Raw genomic sequence first — 22,056 nt, 5'->3', positions numbered from 1 at the left:
AAGTCGTTTTTGTTTATCAACAAAACGATCTATTTAATGCAAACGTGTAGCAAGTTATGCGAGTAAAATTTCATTTACATCGAGAATATGTTTCCTATACTTGTAGACATATAATTGTCAATGATCGTGTGTGTCAATTGCGTGTAAATCGGCATTGTGATGTATGGATCAAGTATAATTGTTCAAAGTTATTTGATCTATAATTTCACAACGTATTTTTGAGTGAATAATCAAAATGAAAGAAACATAATATTTTCTTAGTACACACAGTAAACAACAGTTATCAAAACCGAGAGATTAGGTTGGCTGGCATATGGTTCAAAATTCTTTAAACATACGATCAAGCTCGTACTCATTTTGCAAACCCGGCGTTGACGCTAGGGACAACCAAGGTTGTGTTATTGCGGTGGTGAGTATTCACGGGCTATTATCATGACGCTTAAAAACACCATGGTAAGGCAATTAACGATGGACGCAATTTAATGTCTCCATCGGATTACAGGGCAATGTACAACACTACCACAAACTCCTCGTTTGTAAAATTAATAAATCAATGCATTAATTTAATGGCGATGTTGAATCGCTTAACTTTTTTCTCGAAAAATAAATATCAATTAAGACATGACACTTAAATAAATATCAATTAAGACATGACAATTATGGAAACCATGTTTGAAATAGGCCCTTTGTAGAAGGTGGTACAAAATATTGCCACATTCGAGTAAACGCGATATATACTAAAGTGGATTTGAATTCCAAAGCCAGTTGAGAAGACGGTCTGATAAAAGAAAACGGAAGTATGCTTATTGGATTTAACTTACGTCAGAATGAGTGGATGAACGTGTCAGAATATTGCCCTTAAATTAAGATATTTTGACCTGTTGATTGTTTTATAGAAATAAAAGTCATCTTCATCATTTTTTTTAAAGAATCTATTGCCAGTTTACTTTATAAGAGAAACAAGAACAAACAGTTTATTTGCGACTTAAGCATTTAAATAAATACACATGCGTCAACATTTTTATGAATTATTTTTACAGATATATGACAATTTTCAAGAATGTATGGAAAGGCGCTCTCTGTTTTAAGAAAATTAAGTAAATATTTATATCCATAAAGGATAGAAAACAAATATGCATTAAGAAATTATATGCAGTATTTAATTTCAAATTGTTGAAAAATGAAGATATTCTCTCATAAAATCTCTATATTTTAACGACAAACTGCTCTTTCAGAAAAAAAAAAGTCTTGTAAAACAGTATAAATAATGGAACTGAAGCAAGTTGTCATATAAAAATAAGTTCAGACAGTTTTTTGTAAGCGTTAAGCTCTAAGTGGGTACTTGTCTTTCGAGGCTGGGAGATTACCATCTACATACTAGCTGTAGCTCTACCCAGCATGACACCTGCCAGTCACAACACCTCGCCCTGCAAACGACACGAGCTTGGAATGAGCAAGCCCGCTTTGTTCGAGTGGCTGCGCCTGAAAAACAAATAAGAAAGTACGATAAACGGTATTTTCCTAAAGCATTTTGCAGAATAATACGAGCTTTTGTATTGACAAACTGAATGATAACTTAGCGCAAATCGTTCGTATATTTGTTCTTATAATAAATACCGATCATGGTAGCAAGTTATTTGAAATAATAATTCACCTTTTTCGAGACTTGATTTTGCATTGCAATCCTGTAGCTTCAAGGTCACGATCTCTCTGCCTTTGCAACGGTCAGCAATACGCGCCAACACCGGCTCACCGTCCGCAAGTGGCGCCTCTTCGAAACACGAACTGGTGTCATAAACCTTTCAACATAACGCGTATTTATATATTGTATCTAACATATAAGTGCCATGTAGCATTTACTCAGACTTGCGTAAAGAATATGAACTGACCTGTTAATCATCTTATCCAAACAATAATTTGAAGCGGTTAGATTTACATCGATACTGGAGCTAATACATTACAATGTCTTATTCTGTACAATATTTTATATTTGTGATATATGATTCGTGATATTCCAAAAAATGATTTTGTGGAAAAGTTAGTTCATGTATTTCTTATTTTATTCAACAGTGAGGTATTCCGTCTTGCATTTTCCGTTGTAATTGTCGGTGATTTTACAAAATAACTCAATTTTCAGTAATTTTCTATTCTTTATTTGTGTATTATTGCAATGATGTGTTTGCCCTACACACTATAAACATGCATATAAGTGAAGTATCCTGTTAAGTGAACACACTCGAAATCGGACATCCTTGACATCATGTTATAAGCCTGGCTAAGGGGCGATTCCTGTTTACAAAAGAGCTAATGTATCTAAATGTCCTATGAGTCTTTGCATGGTGAACAAATGAAAAACATATACGTAAGACTTATAGTTTTTATGACTTTGTCATCCTTGATAAACATGTGTGCTCTCATAGTGCATTCAAGTAATTGGTTAAAAGAAAAGTATTGATTTATACGATATTTCTCACTCAAATCGAACACGTTTTACACAAAGAAAATTTAATCTATACCACAGTTGCAACTATACTTTAAAATTATAAGGTTCTCATGAATAGTTTTACCTAAGAAAAACTATAAAACTAACATATTTTCAAAGTATAGTTTTGGCAACAGTGATTATTTCATCTACGTATATACAGATGACAAATTTAAAATCAACTCAATAAAGGATATATTAAGCATAATTACTTTTTAAACACGTAACAACAAAACGTGTTTTCTTCATATCGATACATTTTTTAGTTTTGTTTACAGTGCTTATTCGTTAAGGGTGTTTATTTATTTGTCCAATTTGTACACTTTAACCATAAATACATACACTACAATGAAGACACGAACACAAAGACATGAACGGTGCTGAGAGATTTATTTATGTTTGATATGTTTATTGTTTATGTTTATTGACTTAAGAATAATTAATTTATCTGCATTATTCTTTGTTTAATGTAAGTTTTTGAAATATAATAATGAAATTATTTATCACAATATGTTGATTCATTTATCACATACTCGTACTAATACAATAGTTTTACCTGGCTAAGCCGACACTTTCTGCCATCTTGAGTAAGCTCGAGTTCATATCCCTTAAATAACAATAAATGTTTGATATGAATAGTATATTGATTGATTTCGGTTAATTCCAATAAACATGTTCACGCACAACACAATATAATAGAATTCCGTTTGATACAACCTCATCACGGACAACATCAATGGTTGCCAAAGGTGTTCCATCCACAGCGGTGACTGTGAACAGCTCCTCGTCACCCATGTTTATTCTGCTGGTTTTGAAGGACTCCCCATTTACACCCGTATCATTCGCAGCCTTAAATGCAATTGTTAAAAGCTACTACACGAAGTTCTAAACATAGCTTCCTTTATCAAGTTCTGATATATTGTCCAATATTAGCGCATATAATAATATCATTTCTCTTCAAACAAAAGCTTGTAATTTAGAACTCTGAAATGTCATGCTATTGCTGAATACAAACAAAACTCGTTTTCCATAATAAATCCCCCTAATACGAGACATATGGTGAGTTTTGTATTATATTGTACTCAATGTACACAGTGAAATAATATTGAAGCATCGAAGACATGATCAGATATGACATACTAGATATTTTATTGCAAATGACGGATTGCATGAATTTATCTTTCTTTTTATAACAAAATAACAAAATTTAACATACCCTAATGTTTTCATGAAGTTAAAAATACAATGACGGATTGCATGAATTCATCTTTCTTTTTTTACAAAGTAACAAAATTTAACATACCCAAAATTTGCCATGAAGTTAAAAATACAATCAAAAGAATCTAAAGTTTGCCTACCAGAGGGTTAGCTGAACAGTTTCCGACACACACAATCACCAATATCACCAATGCCTTCATAATGAGGACTTGCATTGTTATCTGGAATAGAAAGCGATTCTAAGTACGAACATGTATGCATATGATATATAACGTTAATTAAGGTGAAATAACATATTGTGATTGTATTTAAAATATAATTTATTATCGATTCGTAAACACATTTGTACCGCATTGTCGCAATATATCTTTGAAAGACATCAAACCAAACGCAGACATAATGTCGTTTTTAAACTGTACTTTTAAACAAAATAATATTTCATGTAAATATTTTTTGTTGAATCACCGGTTTCAACTAGCATGAACAATATCGAACATCAAATTTATATGGAATGAGTGATATATTGACGTCATCTATTGATGACGTTCAATTGAACGAATAATAATGGCGACTTAATTTCATTAAGCTCTAGTGTATAGCCGCGATTTGTGGCGCTTGAAACCTGGACCAACACTTTGCCAATTTGACGTGTATATGAACCAGGGGGCCGTTTCTGGTACAATGCGTAACTTTACGAACGAAAATGTACGTACGTATAAAGTTACGTGCGCTTTTCTGAATGCGTAAGTGCGTTTCTATAAACCGAACGTAGCGTAAAACTTAGTTGCTATGTTTGAATAATCTCTAAACAGAAGTCTGGTGATTGCGCGGACCTTATAGAGAACATTTGAAGAAATTCATAAAGTAGATTTAATTGGCTTTCTCTAACAAACTTTCGGTAGACTAAATATTTATACATTTATCCTTAAGAAGTACCTTATATAGAGCAAAGTTCTATCCCTTGTTTGCGAAATTGCGACGAAAAAATGGGTTTAACTGTAAACAAAGTTCAATCTCTTGATTCTTTTAAAATTAAGTGTGGCCATTCTTTGTTGTGCTGGATATGCTCTTTGTTAAAACAGAAGAGATGATTCTTACTGAAGCAAATCTTTTTCGAAGGTTAGTCAGATATATTTCAAACTGGAATTGCTGGAGCAAACTGGAAAACATGGATGGATAATACTGAGAAGACAGGCATGTGTATTGTAGCTTACACATCTGAACTTACAGAAACATAATCAAGGAGTTTCCTGACAGGAATTCAATTTACTGGAAGGTTATCTTTGATTATGTTTAGTGCGTCACTGATTTACAAATGGATTGTCCTATAATGAGAAGAACATCATCAATGACCTCTGTAAAGAAGGTAGTTTTTTTTAAATTTCATTTACTGATCAATGATATTGTACAGTAGTACAGTATGGTTTTAGAATAATTAACAAACTCTGTAGCTTGTATTCACTTGTCGCACTTCTAGATAATTGTATAACAGTCAACATCATGTTTTTACCATGTTTATATTTATACGTGTGTGCAAAATATTTAAAAAAAACAACAACAGATTTTTACTCATAAATTCATTTAAAATGAGAATCTTTTTTCTGTGATAAATTAACATTGTCCATGAATGCTTCTATTAATTTGAGACAATATGCATTTGCAATTATCATAAAGTATGCTTCTTCACATATATAACTATATTATATTTTTTGTTCAATATTTAAAAAAATGCATGGATTGGTAAAATATATGTCAGGGTATGTACCAGTTGTGATTAGTTCTAAATACAAAATTTGAGAAATTGGGATCCATCCTGGGTCATTGGTATGGGGTTATTGGTATGACAAGCGGGCACTTGCGTAAACCGGAATCACTTTACATGCTTTACCAACACAATGACTGAAATATGTGTGAAAAAGTTCAGTCACTCATAATATACTTAAACATAATGCCATCCACTAATGGAAACTAATGCATCAATTTTAATTCATGGAAAAGTTTTACACATCTGGCTTAATGTGCATATGAACAAAACACAGGGATAAAGCAAACCATTTTTAAATGTTCCTATTTTTATGAAGTTAAATTTTACTGGTTGAATCATGTCAGGATGACACAATTTATTCTTGCAAGTTCCTAATAATTATGCTTTTAAAAAATATGTGTCCATATACTTAATATTAAATTTCTATTACATTTTTAAAAAAAATCAGTAAAAATTGTGCTATTCAAATGTTTTTTCATGTGTTTGGGAAAGATACATAATTATGGGAATATGTTAAATCTGTTTTTTTTTTCAGTTCAAATCTTTAATAGTTTTGTTTTCAATTTATTTTTGAACACATACACTGATACCATACATGTCCGCAAAAAGCTTTATTTAGTGCAAAACAAACAACTTCTTTTGAATTTATATTGTCTTATAAGTTATGTTTTTGACAAATAACTTAATGTAAATATTATGCATAACTATGGTGTTAAAAGTGAAGAAACAAAAATGGTATTATTTAAATTATTTGATTGCAATGGTAGTAAATGCTCTACACAACACAAACATTGTCTATTTTATGTTTCTTATTTATTTGTACAAGTTAATGGATTTAAAACATTAAAAAATACATTTACTTATAATAATAAAGACACTATACCTTATGCTAATATTTCCCAACAAAAATGGTATAAAATAACTGAATGTAAAAAAATGAGAAAATTCGCAGCATTGCTTTTCACAATATAAGATCAAATAAAGTGGGTTTTGCAATGTTTACTGCATTATTATAGAACTTTTAATGGTATAAATGAACATTACAGTATGTACAAAAACACAGTATAGAGTTTAAAGAAATGTGTTCAAAGATATTGGAGAAACAATTGATTGTTGATAGTTTTCTGTCAATCTGTGTGACCACCTATAATGAAAAAAGGCTCTAAATAACTTCTTATGACATAACAATTTGATTTGAACATATCAATCAAACTGCATTTAATGTGTCCATATGGTTTATAACTAAAAAATAATCTTAAAATTAGTAATAAAATATTTCAGACAGTAAAGATTAACAATGACCTTAGTTAAAATTTGACACTTCTTCTTCATGGCAACTGCATTGATAATAATAAAATTAAAGATTTTAATGTTGATGATACCATATATAAAACAAAATGAAATGATTTTGTATTGTCCCCATGGTTTGTGTTCTAAAATTTCTTTTTTAAAAACCTAAAAACTCAGAAAAAAGTGATTGTAAAGCAAATAGCAACAACAAAGTTTTGCCATCAATATGATATTAATATGATTAATTACCGATGAAATCTGATAATAAACAAGAGCACCGCATACCTGGTGCCACGCTGGGCTGTGAAAGCTTGTCAGAATGTTATATTTTTGTAGAGGTCACAGTGACATTGACCTATAACCTAGTGACCCAAAATGGGTGTGGCGTTTCGAACTCATCAAAGTGCATCTACATATGAAGTTTCAAAGTTGAAGGTGGAAGCACTTTGATTTGAGAGCCAAATGTTTAGGTTTTAGCACATTGCCTACAGCGGACGGGCGGACGTTGGACAACTAGCTGGCTATGACAATAGCTCGGGTTTTCTCTCTCCGAAAACAGCCTCGCTTAAAATACAACTTTGAGCATCTTACAACTGTAACTTACAAAAAAACAAATCTCATTGGTTTAAAGTCATAGTGTGTTGACAGTTTTTGTATAAAATGACATATTTGGTACATTTCAATACATGTTTTCAGTAAATTTACTTCAACAGTGAAAACTTTTAAAACCTACTTTAAAATTAGCCATTATTAATATTCAGATAACTTAAGTTTAAGTTGTTAAAATAACCATTGCGCAAAGTTAGCCAAGTGTGTGAGCCTTGACCTTTACTTCCAGTTAATAATTGCAGCGCTTAAACAACTGAAGCTTGATTGGTCATTGTTGGCCCCGTACTACTTAAAAGTACCCGGGATACTCTTAAGTACACTTCAATGTACGCTGGGTACAGAGTTTTATTCCTGCCTAAAATCTGATGTCATCAAGCGCACTTCCGAATACGAAACAAAATCCTCTTTGAACAAAACATTACTCAATATGCTATTTTGAGTACAAGTTTCGATAGTATCATCGCGGAGGCCATTTCACAGAATGTAAACAGTAACATTATTAATTTGTAAATAGAGCCAACAACAGCAGATTTAGCCCAAGTATTCCTGGGTATGTTTAAGTATATTGTCTGTACCCAGGGTATATCATAGCATACATAAGAGTACCCAGGGAACTTTCAAGTAGTACCAGAGCTGACAAAGACCAATCTTACTCAACTGAGCTAACATGTCGACAGGTTGTATCTCACAGTCTCTAGTGTATTTTTTATTTTACGCAGTTTTGACAAAATGATATATGCATGATATTATTTCCAAAGAAATGGATTTTGATGCAGAACTTCTGCTTAAACTGTAAATGTGCCAAATTCAACAATAAAGTGACAACCGTATACACATTAAATGCAGGCATGGCGAAATTAGAAAAAATCTGCCGGTCATCCGGACAGGCATTTCAGAAAATGTGCCGGTCCGGAGAAAATTTAGCCGGACCGTAAAGCAACAACAACTTAACTAGAAAATTCAAAAATGGCAGCGATCACATCTTGATCTCTTTATTCAACCGGCCGTTAAATTGATTTTAATCGCTTAGAGGTTACACTGGCAGCTAATTGGTGTTAATCGGTTGTGTAATGTCAATCATGTTGTGAAAAATTCGCGTGTCAGTTTTTATTACATGTATTCCCTATTAGAACGGTTCGGTGCGATAATTTCAATAACGTATGTGCAAGCCTAATAATTATCAAATTTAAGTTATTCGAAACGATTTAAACATTCTTACTTTAATATGATTGCAGTTTGGAGCGGCTGTTAAAATATACTGCGCACAGTACAAAACACGTTACCTGACATTTAATGATTAAGGCATTTCATTTTTCAGAACGTTTACTAGTAATTAATTAAATAAAAAAGACGATTTATTTACATGCTAACGCAGTGTAATTGTTAACAGAGATTCATTTTCATTTTTGACCAGTATCAGAAAGTCCCCGGGAAGCACGTTTTTTTACATGGCACTGCATATGATGCAATAAAAACATTTCTTTGTACATGTATCGTATTGCATTCAATCTAAATTTAAATTCGCTCGTCCAATGAAAGCTCTGCCCCATAATGCACTGTACTCTTTACACTTATGAAAAATGGCGTATGCATATGGCTGTGTTGATCACGATACCATATTTTATTGTCCTTATCCTACTCGAAAAATATGTAAAAGCTATCAAGATCTTTTTTGTTAGAACGCAGTTGGCGATTTTGCAAACGAGTTTAAAGTAGGTGTTGTGTAACAAGTTGGATTTGCTAATTGTACGTAACAAACCTACAGCAAACATCAAAACAACGAGCGATTTCATTTTCATGATGTAGCAAGCGATTAGCTCTTCGAATTTTCAACTTGAAAAAAAAAGATTTGTTTGCAATCATTTCACATTTTGCCGGTCACCAGGACCGACATTCTTGTTAAACCTGCCGGACCAAATTGAAATCTGCCGGTCAGGACCGGCGGACCGGCAATTTCGCCAAGCCTAATGTCATTAATATAAAGCGCTGTTGACATATCGATTAAAATTGTATACAGTAATCTACGTTTTTGTAAATAGTTGCATTTATATTATACTGCTGTGTCAATGAATGACAATTATACAGTAATCTGTGCTAATATTAATTCAATTAATATTAGCACAGATTACTGTATAATTGTCATTCATCGACACAGCAGTATAATATATATGCAACTATTTACAAAAACGTAGATTATACAATTCTAATACATAATTCTTACAGAAAAAGTAGAATTTTACCCATGTTTACAATGAATCAATTATATCACTCAGCAAACGTCACATTCGTTGAGTTCAAATTGGCGTCTTGTGATGGAAAAAGCCTTGTTCAAAACGAAAGTTGAATGAATTGTCAAAAGGAAAATCGAACAAATCATTACACCAATCGATTCGAACATGTACAATTTCCTCTTTTAGCAAAACTCCAATCCACAATCGTTCACAATAGATCCTTCACAATCAACGCAGGATTTCCGTTACAGTATCTTTCTATGCCCTACCAAGATCTTTATATAGATAAGGGTTTAAATTAACTAAAATGATGTTGCGCTCGTAGATTTCGTAGTCTACGTTCGGTTCTCCGAAATATCGGTGCATACGCCGCCATATTTACGCTAAATTACTGAGTTACGTGAGCCTTTGAGCACACGTAACTTTACGTGCAAAAATACGGTAAACGTAACTTTACGAAGTTTATAGAAACGCTACTAACTGAACGTTTTGCACTTACGCATGATTTTTGAACGTACGTAGTTATAAGAAACGGTCCCCTGAACGCGATCTACACGATGGCGTATTCGTCATATCTGGAAAAAAAATCATTTTTTTTATTAAATCACGAAAAAGTGGTGTTTTTTATTGCGCAATCGCTATAAAATGAGTTCCTGCCGGAAGCGTTAATAGCGTTAATAGCATCCCCAAGACAATTCACCCCCAGGAGACTATTTACGCCATAGAGAATTCAGATTTGATTTTAAATAATACATATTGCGATTTTATTCCCAAATTAGTAAATAAGTTCATATTGCGTTTAACATACGAAGCTGAACCCGTTTTGGCAAATATTAACAAAACAAACAAAAACAAACAACCGTTAAATTTCATTGATGTAGATACGGTAACCTGATTACATATCCACTAGCGTCTTTGCATATTTACACATAAAAAATAGTTCGCAAATAAGCAACAGACAATCAAATTTAAACGCAAATAATTTACAAAAATTGAAGCGAAAAATTGCTACTTAAAATTACAATTTCTGCACTAAAAACATTTATGAGAGATTATGTCATTAAAATACATAATTTCGTTACTTAGACAAAACCGGAAGTAAACAACCAACAATCAAAATGGCTGAAAATGAAACGTTCGAAAGAACAGTATTTACAAAATAACATCATCAAAAATGATATACAGTGAACGCTACTGAGCTGTTTTGTAGATAAGTATACGATCCATTGAAAAACACTAACATTTGACATAAAAAACACTAACATTTGACATAAAAAACACCCGTTGATATGGAAATCTTTAGCTTACGAAATTGCAAGCATTTGAATGGAAATGCACAAACTCAGTAACTGGCAAACAAATGCATTAGTAGGTTGTTTCGTGATTATTTAGAAACGACTACATAATTCTTGTAGTTCAGCCAGTGCAACTCAACAGAAATAAGTATTAAAAGTATCACCACCGGACAACAAAGTACAAGGTAAGTGGTTTACAACATTAAAAATATTGCAAGCTTATGGTTCATGTTGTATTTCAACAGTATATGTCAGTTTAAAAACAAATAGCCGCATGCCCAAACAGCTTGTAATTATAATTGATTGATGTGAATGTTTTATTTTATTTGTTTGCAACAATTTGAATCCTTTTGGTTTGAGAATTGTAAGCCTAGTGTTTAATTGACCAGTCGCCAGCTGTCAATCAAACTCACGAAATAATCACTCAGATTTCGTTTATTGCGGCCACATGGTCCGACAAACAAAGACTGTCTGAGTAATGGATAAAGCGTTTTATGAAAACAACTTAGTGGGCAGAGCATTCTCGTTTTTGGCGACTGGTCAATTGCCCCTTTGTGCAGCACAAATATGAAATACTTATCTCGGTGACGTATTTTCAAATAAAAACTCGGGATTTTAATGACGACAAGTCGAACGTGCAGTTTAATATTTTGTAAAGCATCGAATGAATCCAAAAGTATTTTGGATTGTATGTTTGTCATGCATAATTTAAATATTATAGAAACAAAATAACTCACCGCGACAGGATTACAGTTTTTTTATTGCAAGCATTTTATACAAATGTTATTAAAAAATAGTGTGGTCTTAATAAATTCTGAGAAAGAGAAGGAAGAACAGAAAATGGAAGTTCATATCGTTGTAACTTTATTGTTTTAAGCAATGGATTAAGTTAAAATTGATTTAAGCGTGTCGTTAATAATAAAATTAAATTTTGTAAGACTCCTTCGCTCTCGTATAGTATGAAAACATATCTCGTGTAAAATAATTTCATTTAAACACTGTACTTTCGATTGATTTTTTTGTCATGCATATTGTATCTTCCATAGGAATAAAATAACTCCCTGCAACAGGATTAGGGTTTCATAAATCGTGTTAAAGGTCAGAATGGTTAAACACTGTATTATGTGAATTTTGAATAAGTCATCAAACTGGGAATTAATGGACATCATTTTGGTGATTTTCTCAAACAAACTATTCATTTCATGACCTGAATTTATATTTGTAATATTTTATCTATACTTAAAGCTTAAAGCTTAATAAGCAATTTTCAATGACTTTTTCATAAACAGTGATTGTATTTTTATCTTTTTTACTGTATTTTTAAACTATGTTCATGCGCCGCATGGACACAGTTTTATTTAATGAGGATTAAAAAAAATCAAAAAAAAATCCCGTTTTGTAGCAAAAATCAATTATATATGGAAGTATCTATTTAAATTATAAAATGTCAAACTTAATAAATACAACATGTAAAACTGCATATTATTCACTGTTAAAAAACACATTTTATTCCCAAATTGATGTCTTATTCCAACTGCACAAAATACTGTGTTGTTAGCATTCGATACAAACGTTTTCTAATGTCTCCTTCTGCTCTTTTATGGTATGAAATACGTACCTCGTGGAATGTAATTTCATTTAAACTGTTGATTTTAATGATCACAAGTCGGATGTGTTATTTCATATAACAGTAAAATATTTTTTAAAGCATCAACAAAAATCCAAAAGTATTTCGAATTGTGTGTTTGCCATGCAAAATTAAACCGAACAGAACAGATAGTTTATATATTTTATATATATACCATATAGTTTATATAGTTTATATACTTAACTTAAGCATGTACAGCTCATTGTGATAATGATAATAAATAACGCAATAATAAATACACATGCGTCAAAATAACAAAAATTGAGTATATTCAGTAATAAAATTTTATAAACTTCCATAGCCTTTTTAGGAATTAAGAAACTCACTGCGGGAGAATTACGGTTTCGTTAATTGTGTTTTGGGTCAGAATAGTTAGCATTCGATACAAATGTTATTAAATAATATTGTGGTTTTAAATAAATTTTTAGAATGGGCAGGAAAGATAAAGAAAAATTGAAATGCGTATTATTGTTACTTTATTGTCCCCTACCGGTGAAACCGTAGGGGACTTGTGGTTTGCGCTCCGTGTGTCAGTCTGTAAGTCTGTCACACTTTTCTGGATCCTGCGATAACTTTAAAAGTTCATATATTTTTTGATGAAACTTGAAAAATGGATAGATGGCAATATGGAGAGTATGTACGTCATTTCATTTCGTTCATATGTCAAGAATTCTGGTTTCTATAGCAACAAAAATAAAACAATTTTTTTTTCTGACAATGGTGGAGTTTCACCGGTAGAGGAAAATATTGCTTGGCAATCTCTTGTTGTTTCAAGCATTGAATGAAAGTTTAAATTTACGTCAGCGTGTTGTCAATACTTAATTTAGATTTCTACGTCTCCTTCACTCTCGTATGGTGTAAAATACGTATCTCGTGAAACATAATTTCATGATTTTGTAATTTCCTTTTGACCGTCGTCTGTTGTGCGTCGTCAACATTTGCCTTGTTAACACTCAAGAGGCAATTTATTTTTCCAATTTTCATGAAACATGGTCAGAAGATTTGTAATACTGATATCCTGTGCTGCGTTCGGAAATTATCAGATTCCGTCCGTTGAAAAACATGGCTGCCAGGGGGCAGGGCATTTTTCCTTACAGCCCTATAGTAAAACCTTGTTAACTCTCTTTAAGTCACATTTACATTCCATTCTTCACCAAACTTGGAAAGGTTTTAAAAAGCGTGGGGATATTGTGGTTATCTCTGCCGTCTGTCTGTCCTGGCCACTATAATCTCCTCCTACACTTTAAGCACCAGAACCTTGAAAAATAAACACATGGTAGATATGAGCATATGTGCGACCCTGCACTATTTAGAATTATGATCTGACCCCTGGGTCAAAAGTTACTGGGGTTGGGATGAGGCAGGGTAAGAGATTTTCACCTATTTTTTTATGCTACCCAAAAATTTTGTGGGGGAGCATATTGTCGCCGCTTCGTCCGTCCGTGTGTGTGTCCGTCTGTTTGTGCAAAATTTTTGTCCGGGCTATTTCTCAGCAATTAATGACCGGAATTCAGTTAAACTTTATGGGAAGCTTCACTACCAAGAGGAGATGTGCATATTATCAGCCGGTTCTGGTCGGATGATTTTTCACAGAGTTATGGCCCTTTGAAATTTTCCATTAACTGTACATATAGTGCAATTCTTGGCCGGGCTATTTCTCAGCAACTAATGACCAGAATTCAATGAAACTTTATTGGAAGCTTTACCAAGAGGAGATGTGTATATTATCAGCCGGTTCTCGTCGGATGATTTTACAGTTTTTTTCACAGAGTTATGGCCCTTTGAAATTTTCCATTGTACATATAGTGCAATTCTTGTCCGAGCTATTTCTCAGCAACTTATTACGGGAATTCAATGAAACTAAATGGGAAGCTTCACTACCAACATGAGATGTGCATATTATCAGCCAGTTATGGTCCGATGATTTTTCACAGACTTATGCCCCTTTGAAATTTTCCATTTACTGTACATATAGTGAAATTCTTGTCCGGGCGATTTCTCAGCAACTAATGACTGGAATTCAATGAAACTTTATGGGAAGCTTCACTACCAAGAGGAGATGTGCATATTATCAGCCGGTTCTGGGCGGATGATTTTTCACATACTTATGGCCCTTTGAGATTGTCCGAGCTATTTCTCAGCAACTTATTATGGGAATTCAATGAAACTTTATGGGAAGCTTCACTACCAAGATGAGACGTGCATATTATCTGCCGGTTATGGTCTGATGATTTTTCACAGAGTTATGGCTCTTTTAAATTTTCTATAAACTGTACATATAGATGTAGTGCAATTCTTGTCCGGGCTATTTCTCAGCAACTAATGACCGGAATTCAATGAAAGTTTATGGGAAGCTTAACTACCAAAAGGAGATGTGCATATAATCAGCCAGTTCTGGTCGGATGATTTTTCACAGAGTTATGACCCTTTGAAATTTTCCATTAACTGTACATATAGTGCAATTCTTGTCGAGGCTATTTCTCAGCAACTAATGACTGGAATTCAATGAAACCTGATGGTAAGCTTCACTACCAAGAGGAGATGTGCATATTATCAGTCGGTTCTCGTCGGATGATTTTTCACAGAGTTATGGCTCTTTGAAATGTTCCATTGTACATATAGTGCAATTCTTGTCCGAGCTATTTCTCAGCAACTTATTACGGGAATTCAATGAAACTTTATGGGAAGCTTCACTACCAACAGGAGATGTGCATATTATCAGCCAGTTATGGTCGGATGATTTTTCACAGAGTTATGGCCCTTTGAAATTTTCTATAAACTGTACGTATAGTGCAATTCTTGTCCGGGCTATTTCTCCCCAACTACTGACTGGAATTCAATGAAGCTTTATGGGAAGCTTAACTACCTTGAGGAGATGCGCATGTTATTTGTGGGTTCTGGTTAGATGATTTATTTAGAGAGTAATGGCCCTTTGAAATTTTTAAGTTACTAAACCATCCATCGTATTATTTTGTCCAAAGATATGCCCCTCAAGACGTGTCCTTTTATCTGATATATATATATATATATATATATATATATATATATATATATAGTGCATTATTGTGACAAAAAACCTTTGGGGAGCATCACCCGTCTCCGACGTTTTCTTGTTTTGTTATTTTACAGTCATTAACTTCTTCATTTCTACACCGCTTTCCTTCGAAATGATACTGACCATCTCTTATGACAATACGGTTAATCTCAACTATGCATGGCCCGATAACCAACCCTGGGGCGCCCCGCCCGCATAGACCATACCCACGCAAAATTTTGTTTTAACATAACTTCTTCATTTATTCACCAATTGACTTCAAATTAATACTGAACATCTCAATATGATCAAGATAACAAGTTATTTCCGCATAATTAAAATCAAAGCCAGATTGGCGGTCAAGACCCCGAGCAAATTCATATTTAAAATCAAAGCCAGATTGGCAGTTAAGACCCCAAGGTATTTCAGCATAATTAAAATCCAAACAGTTTGGTGGTCAAGATCCCAATCTATTTCAGCATTATTAAAACCCAAGCCATTTTGGATGTCAAGACCCCAAGCTATTTCAGCATATTTAAATTCCAAGCCAGATTTGCGGTCAAGACCTTAAGCTAAGCTAGATGGGCGGCTAAGACCCCAAGCTATTTCAGCATAACTTAAATCCAAGCCAGTTTGGTGTTCAAGATCCCAAGCTATTTCAGTATTATTAAATCCCAAGCCATTTTTGCGGTCAAGACCCCAGGCTATTTCAGCATAATTAAATTCTAAGCCATTTTATGGTCAAGAATTCAAGATATTTCAGGCTAATTAAAATCTAAGCCAGTTTGGTGGTAAAGACCCTGAGCTATTTAAGCATAATTAAATCCAAGCCAGATTGGCGGTCAAGACCCCAAGCTATTCCAGCACAATTAAAATCCAAGCCAGTTTGGTGGTCCAGATCCCAATCTATTTCAGCATTATTAAAACTCAAGCAATTTGGATGTCAAGAACCCAAGTTATTTCTGTATAATTAAAATCCAAGCAAGATTGTCGGTCAAGACCCTAAGCTATTTCACCATAATTAAAATTCAAGCCAGACTGGCGGCCAAGACCTAAGCTATTTCAGCATAATTTAAATCCAAGCCAGTTTGGTGGTCAAGATCCCAAGCTATTTAAGTATTATTAAAACCCAAGCCATTTTGGCGGTTAAGACCCCAGGCTTTTTCAGAATTATTAAAATCTAAGCCATTTTTGTGGTCAAGACCTCAAGGTATTTCAGGCTTATTAAAATCCAAGCCACTTTGATGGCAAGATTCTGAGCTTTTTTAGCATAATTAAATCCAAGCCAGATTGGCGGTCAATAGTTGAAGACCCCGAGCTAATTTAGCATAATTAAAATCCAAGCCAGTTCAGACGCCAAGATCCAGAGCTATTTCAGCAAATTCAAACCAGAATGGCGTTGAAGATCCCGAGCAATTTTAGCATAATTAAAATCCAAGCTAGTTTGGTGCTCAAGATCCTGAGCTATTTCGGCACATATAAAAATCCAAGCCTGATTTGCTGTCAATACCCCGAGCTATTTCAGCATAATTTAAATCCAAACCAGTCAAGTTTGGTGGTCAAGATCCTAATCTATTTTAACATTATTAAAACCCAAGCCATTTTGAATGTCAAATCCCCCGAGAAATTCCTGCATAATTTTTAAAACCAAGCCAGATTGGCAGTCTAGACCCCGAGCTATTTTAGCATAATTAAAATCCCTGCCAGATTGGTGGCCAAGACCGCAAGCTATTTCAGCATAACTTAAATCCATGCCAGTCTGGTGGTCAAGACCCAAAGCTTTTTTAGCATAATTAAAATCCAAGCCAGATTGGCAGCCTATACCCCAAGCTATTTCAGAATAATTTAAATCCAAGCCAGTTTGGTGGTCAAGATCCCAAGCTGTTTCAGTATAATTAAACTCCAAGCAATTTTGGCAATCAAGACCCCGGGCTATTTCAGCATTTTCAAAATACATGCAAGTCTGGTGATCGAGATCCCAAGCTCATTTGTTTCGTAACCCTAATTATTTTTGGCATAAATTTTTCTTACTAAAAATTTTCAAATCCACATTTTGTTTTCGTACTCATATTTTTTTTTAAACAATTTTTTTTTCGCACCGAAATTTTTTTCGTACCGAATTTTTTTTTTGGCATAATTTTTTCGTAACCATACTTTTCGTAACCACATTTTTTTCGTCACCAAAATTTTCGTTCCCAAAATGTTCGTACCCACATTGTTTAGTCATCACTCATTCCATCCCTTAAGGTGTCGCAACTCTAGTAAAGATTTGCTCAACTGTTGTATAAATTTAGATGTGTAATTTAATTCAAAGTTAATAAGTAAATACATATTTTCATATGCAGCAAAATTGTAATGTTTTTTATTAATGACACACACCTTGGTCCTCCAGACCTGCTCTATCACATGGCAAAAATCTGACATAAAGCACATACCTGGACGAAGATGTCTTAATAATTAGTTATGATGACAACGGGAGACCCTCTTCTTCGTTTTGTTGCGTTCGTTAAAGTTATGATCAATTTATACTGATTCGTCCCAGTCTGTCACCAATGGAATGTTGAAGGATGAAGGACGTTTTCTGGTTATCTATTCCTGTTCGAGTTAATTGCCTACAAAAAAGGTCATAACTTGAAAACAAAGTTGTTAAAGGACCATATCACAGCAGTAACATAGATGTATCGGGTCTTTTATTTTCGAGAAATCATTATTACTTCTTCAATTTGTTTTACAATGTCTTAAATAAAGAAGATATAATGATTATTCGCGTAATTAACAGAAGAGAAACAACTTTGTGCGTTGTCCTCTTTGGTGACAAGACGCATTGTCAAACTTGCCTGTTGTAAGAATGAGAATAAAACGTCAGTTAGTGCCTATCAATTTTAAAGATCAGATATACATATCGCCCCATTGGTGCAAAAAGGTACCATATGACATTTTGGTCAAACATGACATTTCGGTATATTTCATTATGACTTCGTATAAGATATATTTATGCTGTAGCTTGTAAGGTTCTAAAGATATTGGACTATGTAAAAAAGGTACCAAGTGAAATTTACAATTTATTTGTGCACAAAGGTAGCATATGACACATGGTACCTCATTGCACCAAAGGCGTGTGGGAAATTTAAATAAATATCAGTGCAAAAAGGAACCATATAACACATGGTACGTTTTTGCAGACATGAAATGAATATGTTCACATTTTTTTTTCAATGTGTTTAATTGGTACCTTTAGAACAACTATGAATGCACTATACAGACACAGATAACACTCATTTGTTTTTTTGTACACACTCAAGTAGAACACAGACGGTTGTGTTCAAACTACAATTCTTGTTTCACCACTGTAAAATACCAAAAACAAAAATGGCTGCCATTTTGAAATTTACAAAATGTGAAGACCCCTACGTGAAGCATAAATGTCACATGGTACCTTTTTGCACCAATTGGGCGATATATTAAATCAAATCTTCGTCGTTATAATGACCTAATGGGTTAATTCATATGTATTAAAAAGCTCATTTGGGCTTAGAAAGAAACATTGCTATAATTGACAAATTGGAAAAATATCGTTCCAATTGGAAAGAGGTTTTTTAGGTTTGTTTGCTTTGGGATCAAGTCCATATAACGGTTTTAAAGGGCAAATAATCCCTTATATTTGCTAATAACTATCAAGAGCAAGTTATGTCATCACTTAGTCCTTTAACAGAGCTTTAGCACTAACTGATTTAATATTTGTGTTCCTTAACATGACGCCGATACTTAAGGGAACACTTATTTAGATTGAAGTTGACTATGTATACAGCACCACGGAAAAATATCTATAACTGTCCTGTTTAAAAAAAAAACAACAGTTTACTTAAATATTGCAAAATATCGTTTGTTAATTTGTTCCTTGATTTATATGTTTTTGTAATTATGAAGTGATTAGGTTTGCTTTTTTGATGCTCCTAGCAAAACTAAACCGTTGGCTATAACCCCAATAACCAACACTTGGCCGAAAATTATTCATTAAATATATCATGAGAAAAGGTTTTTAAATCGCGTTTTAATCTTGCACTTAACAGAAAACAATCCTCTGAATATCTAAAATGTCAGAATGTCTAAAATGCCTGAAACTAGTTTGAAATAATGCGGCTAGATCTCTTTTCCAAATATTGTATTTAATGCGTACTTAAAATGCATTAAACCCAACCGTATTAGAACGATTTTTAATGTGCACTAAATACACATTTACAAATAAAGCATTTTTTTTTTCCTGCAATTTTATAATTGTATTAATGCAGTTGAAAATATGCTAAAACATACTCTCAATTAACTAAAAAATATGTATTAATTCCAAGAGTAAGTAAGTCGTTCCGTCGAGTTGGCTAAAATTCTCTTCGTTTGATTTATGCACCCCTTCTGTATTTACTGCACCGCTTTTTGTTTCATTTCGCACCTATTTTATTTAGAATTGCACCCCTTTTTCTTTCTATCTCGTTCCCTCGACTAAGTAAGTCGTTCCCACGACATAGCTTACTCGTTTCCCACGAGTTAGTAAGTCGTTCCCTCGAGTTAGTATGTCGTGGGAACGAGAAAGAAAAAAAGAGGAGAGCAGTTTAATAAGTAGAGGAGTTATTTAAAACAAGAGGAATGAAAGTCACCTATTTTTGTTACCGAATTATTCACTATTGCTAAGGAGAAACCAAGTGTAATCACGGTTTCCACATTATGTTCTGCCAAGACCATGCACTACTATGCCAAACCTGCACGCAATTGCAAAGGTGTAATTAACAACATATTCGGTACCTGTTAGTACGCCTCTGCGATCTCTATTAATCCATGGCAGGTTTGACTTGAAATTACTGTGGGAACTAACCAATGTCTTTATTAGTGGGCGAAATTTTCATGTTTTATAAAATAATTTTTGTTCCTTAACATTTATCTAATATCGAAAAACATAACATTTATATATACTTTTTAAAGCAAATTCTCTCTCTAATCAGTCAGGTTCAATACCTTGGAGTTCAAAGCTATACATGCGAATCTTTTGTGATATTTTCATTATTATCCATGTTAATGAAACTAAACTTCACAATGTCTCTCGTTGTTTGATAACTAGTCCCTTACAAGGTCGATATGGTCCAATATTCCCATATTGATATATGTACATACAATTTTCCATGGTTCTAAATAAGCATTGTTAAACTTGTAATATTATTTATCTTTAATATTCTATATAAAACATGATGGGTTTTGATTATGTTATAGCCATACCTTACTACTATTAAAGAGACAATAGTTATCACTTTTCCACCATGGCAGGCAACTCGAGGTTACTTCGTTTCAAAACAATTGAGCTGCTGTTTCCCTTTGATTCAACCGTTTCTTAAGTTACTTGTAATGATTGTTATACATATGACGTATTGATTTGCACACCGATTAAACAAAATTGTTTCAACTTACTTTTGATTGACACACAGTGTGGTTTCAACAAAAGTCCCCGCTCATGACTAAACATATATTTCTTTGGACGAAATACAAAACAAATACGAAAGACAATGCTAAAAAGGGAGAGAAGAATGTAATTAATTATCTAGTATCAAACATTTCCATGGGCGGTGAGCTTACTGCAAGAAATAAATCGCTTATTCTAAGAAATCCGCTTACCATAGCACAAAGTGCCTAAAGCAAAGCTCTTCTGGTCAAAAAGGGTTCTTCGTTGCCGTCGTCGTTATAAAAATTTACTTCAGAAAGTATCTTTCTGGTCAACTGTTTTGGTCAAAAATAAATATAGCAATGGGACGGGGACTTTTCTTACATGTTATGCGTATATATTATATATTAAAATCTGAAAGTCATAAAATGGTCTTGATGCGACTCTGAACAATTCTGAAGCAACTGTTGATTGAATGTCAAATAAGTCGACATGAGTTTCTAATCTAATGACATTAGACTCACGTTCGCTCATAAGGTTTATATTGGCTTTCATGTGTAATGTTTACACATGATTTGTGGGCTTCAATTTCTATAGTATTGACTGTACGAATGCCCCTCGCGTGCCTGCAAGAAATAAAGACAGTAATGCAAGTATTAAAGGCTGAGATTACTTGATCGTCGTATACCCACGTTCGGCATTTCCCGCTCCTCTCCACTCATCGAATTCTGAAGTATAACGGAATGACACGTCGTAGGTATTTGACGATGAGATAACTAAAACAAATAAACATATAATTAGTTCATATTACCTAACCGCCACTGTTGTCAGTGCGAATTTCCTAATAATACGTATTCATATTACCAGGTAACTTGACACATGTACGTATGAAAAACTTGGTGATGTTTTTTTAACTATGAGTGTGAAAAGCGATTAAACAGACAGAGTAAAATCGCAGTTTAAAAGAAAAAACAAATGCGCACTTTAATTCAACAGACTCAGGGACCAATACAAACAATGCTTTCACATAATTCGTAAACAGCCAGTACGCGTACTCAACAG

General features: G+C 33.5%; 1 protein-coding gene across 2 annotated transcripts in view; it reads right to left on the bottom strand.

The window, feature by feature from the left end:
- Positions 1-1,336: 1,336 nt before the first annotated feature.
- Positions 1,337-22,056, bottom strand: part of LOC127836203 (uncharacterized) — a 61,695-nt gene continuing 40,975 nt past the window's right edge. Inside the window, exons 3-6 of one of the 2 annotated variants that reach the window (XM_052362694.1) lie at positions 3,200-3,331; positions 3,039-3,089; positions 1,655-1,799; positions 1,337-1,482 (exon numbers count right to left, since the gene is read on the bottom strand). In XM_052362694.1, the coding sequence (XP_052218654.1) occupies positions 1,364-1,482; positions 1,655-1,799; positions 3,039-3,089; positions 3,200-3,331 (447 nt within the window). In that variant the 3' untranslated portion in view covers positions 1,337-1,363. The remainder of the gene's footprint in view (positions 1,483-1,654; positions 1,800-3,038; positions 3,090-3,199; positions 3,332-22,056) is intronic. The other variant, XM_052362692.1, reaches the window with a different exon arrangement.

This window comes from Dreissena polymorpha, chromosome 6 (genome assembly GCF_020536995.1).
Source record: "Dreissena polymorpha isolate Duluth1 chromosome 6, UMN_Dpol_1.0, whole genome shotgun sequence".
Lineage (NCBI taxonomy): Eukaryota > Metazoa > Mollusca > Bivalvia > Myida > Dreissenidae > Dreissena > Dreissena polymorpha.
The sequence above is the reverse complement of the archived record's forward strand: the minus strand, read 5'-3'. Positions and strand labels throughout refer to the sequence as shown.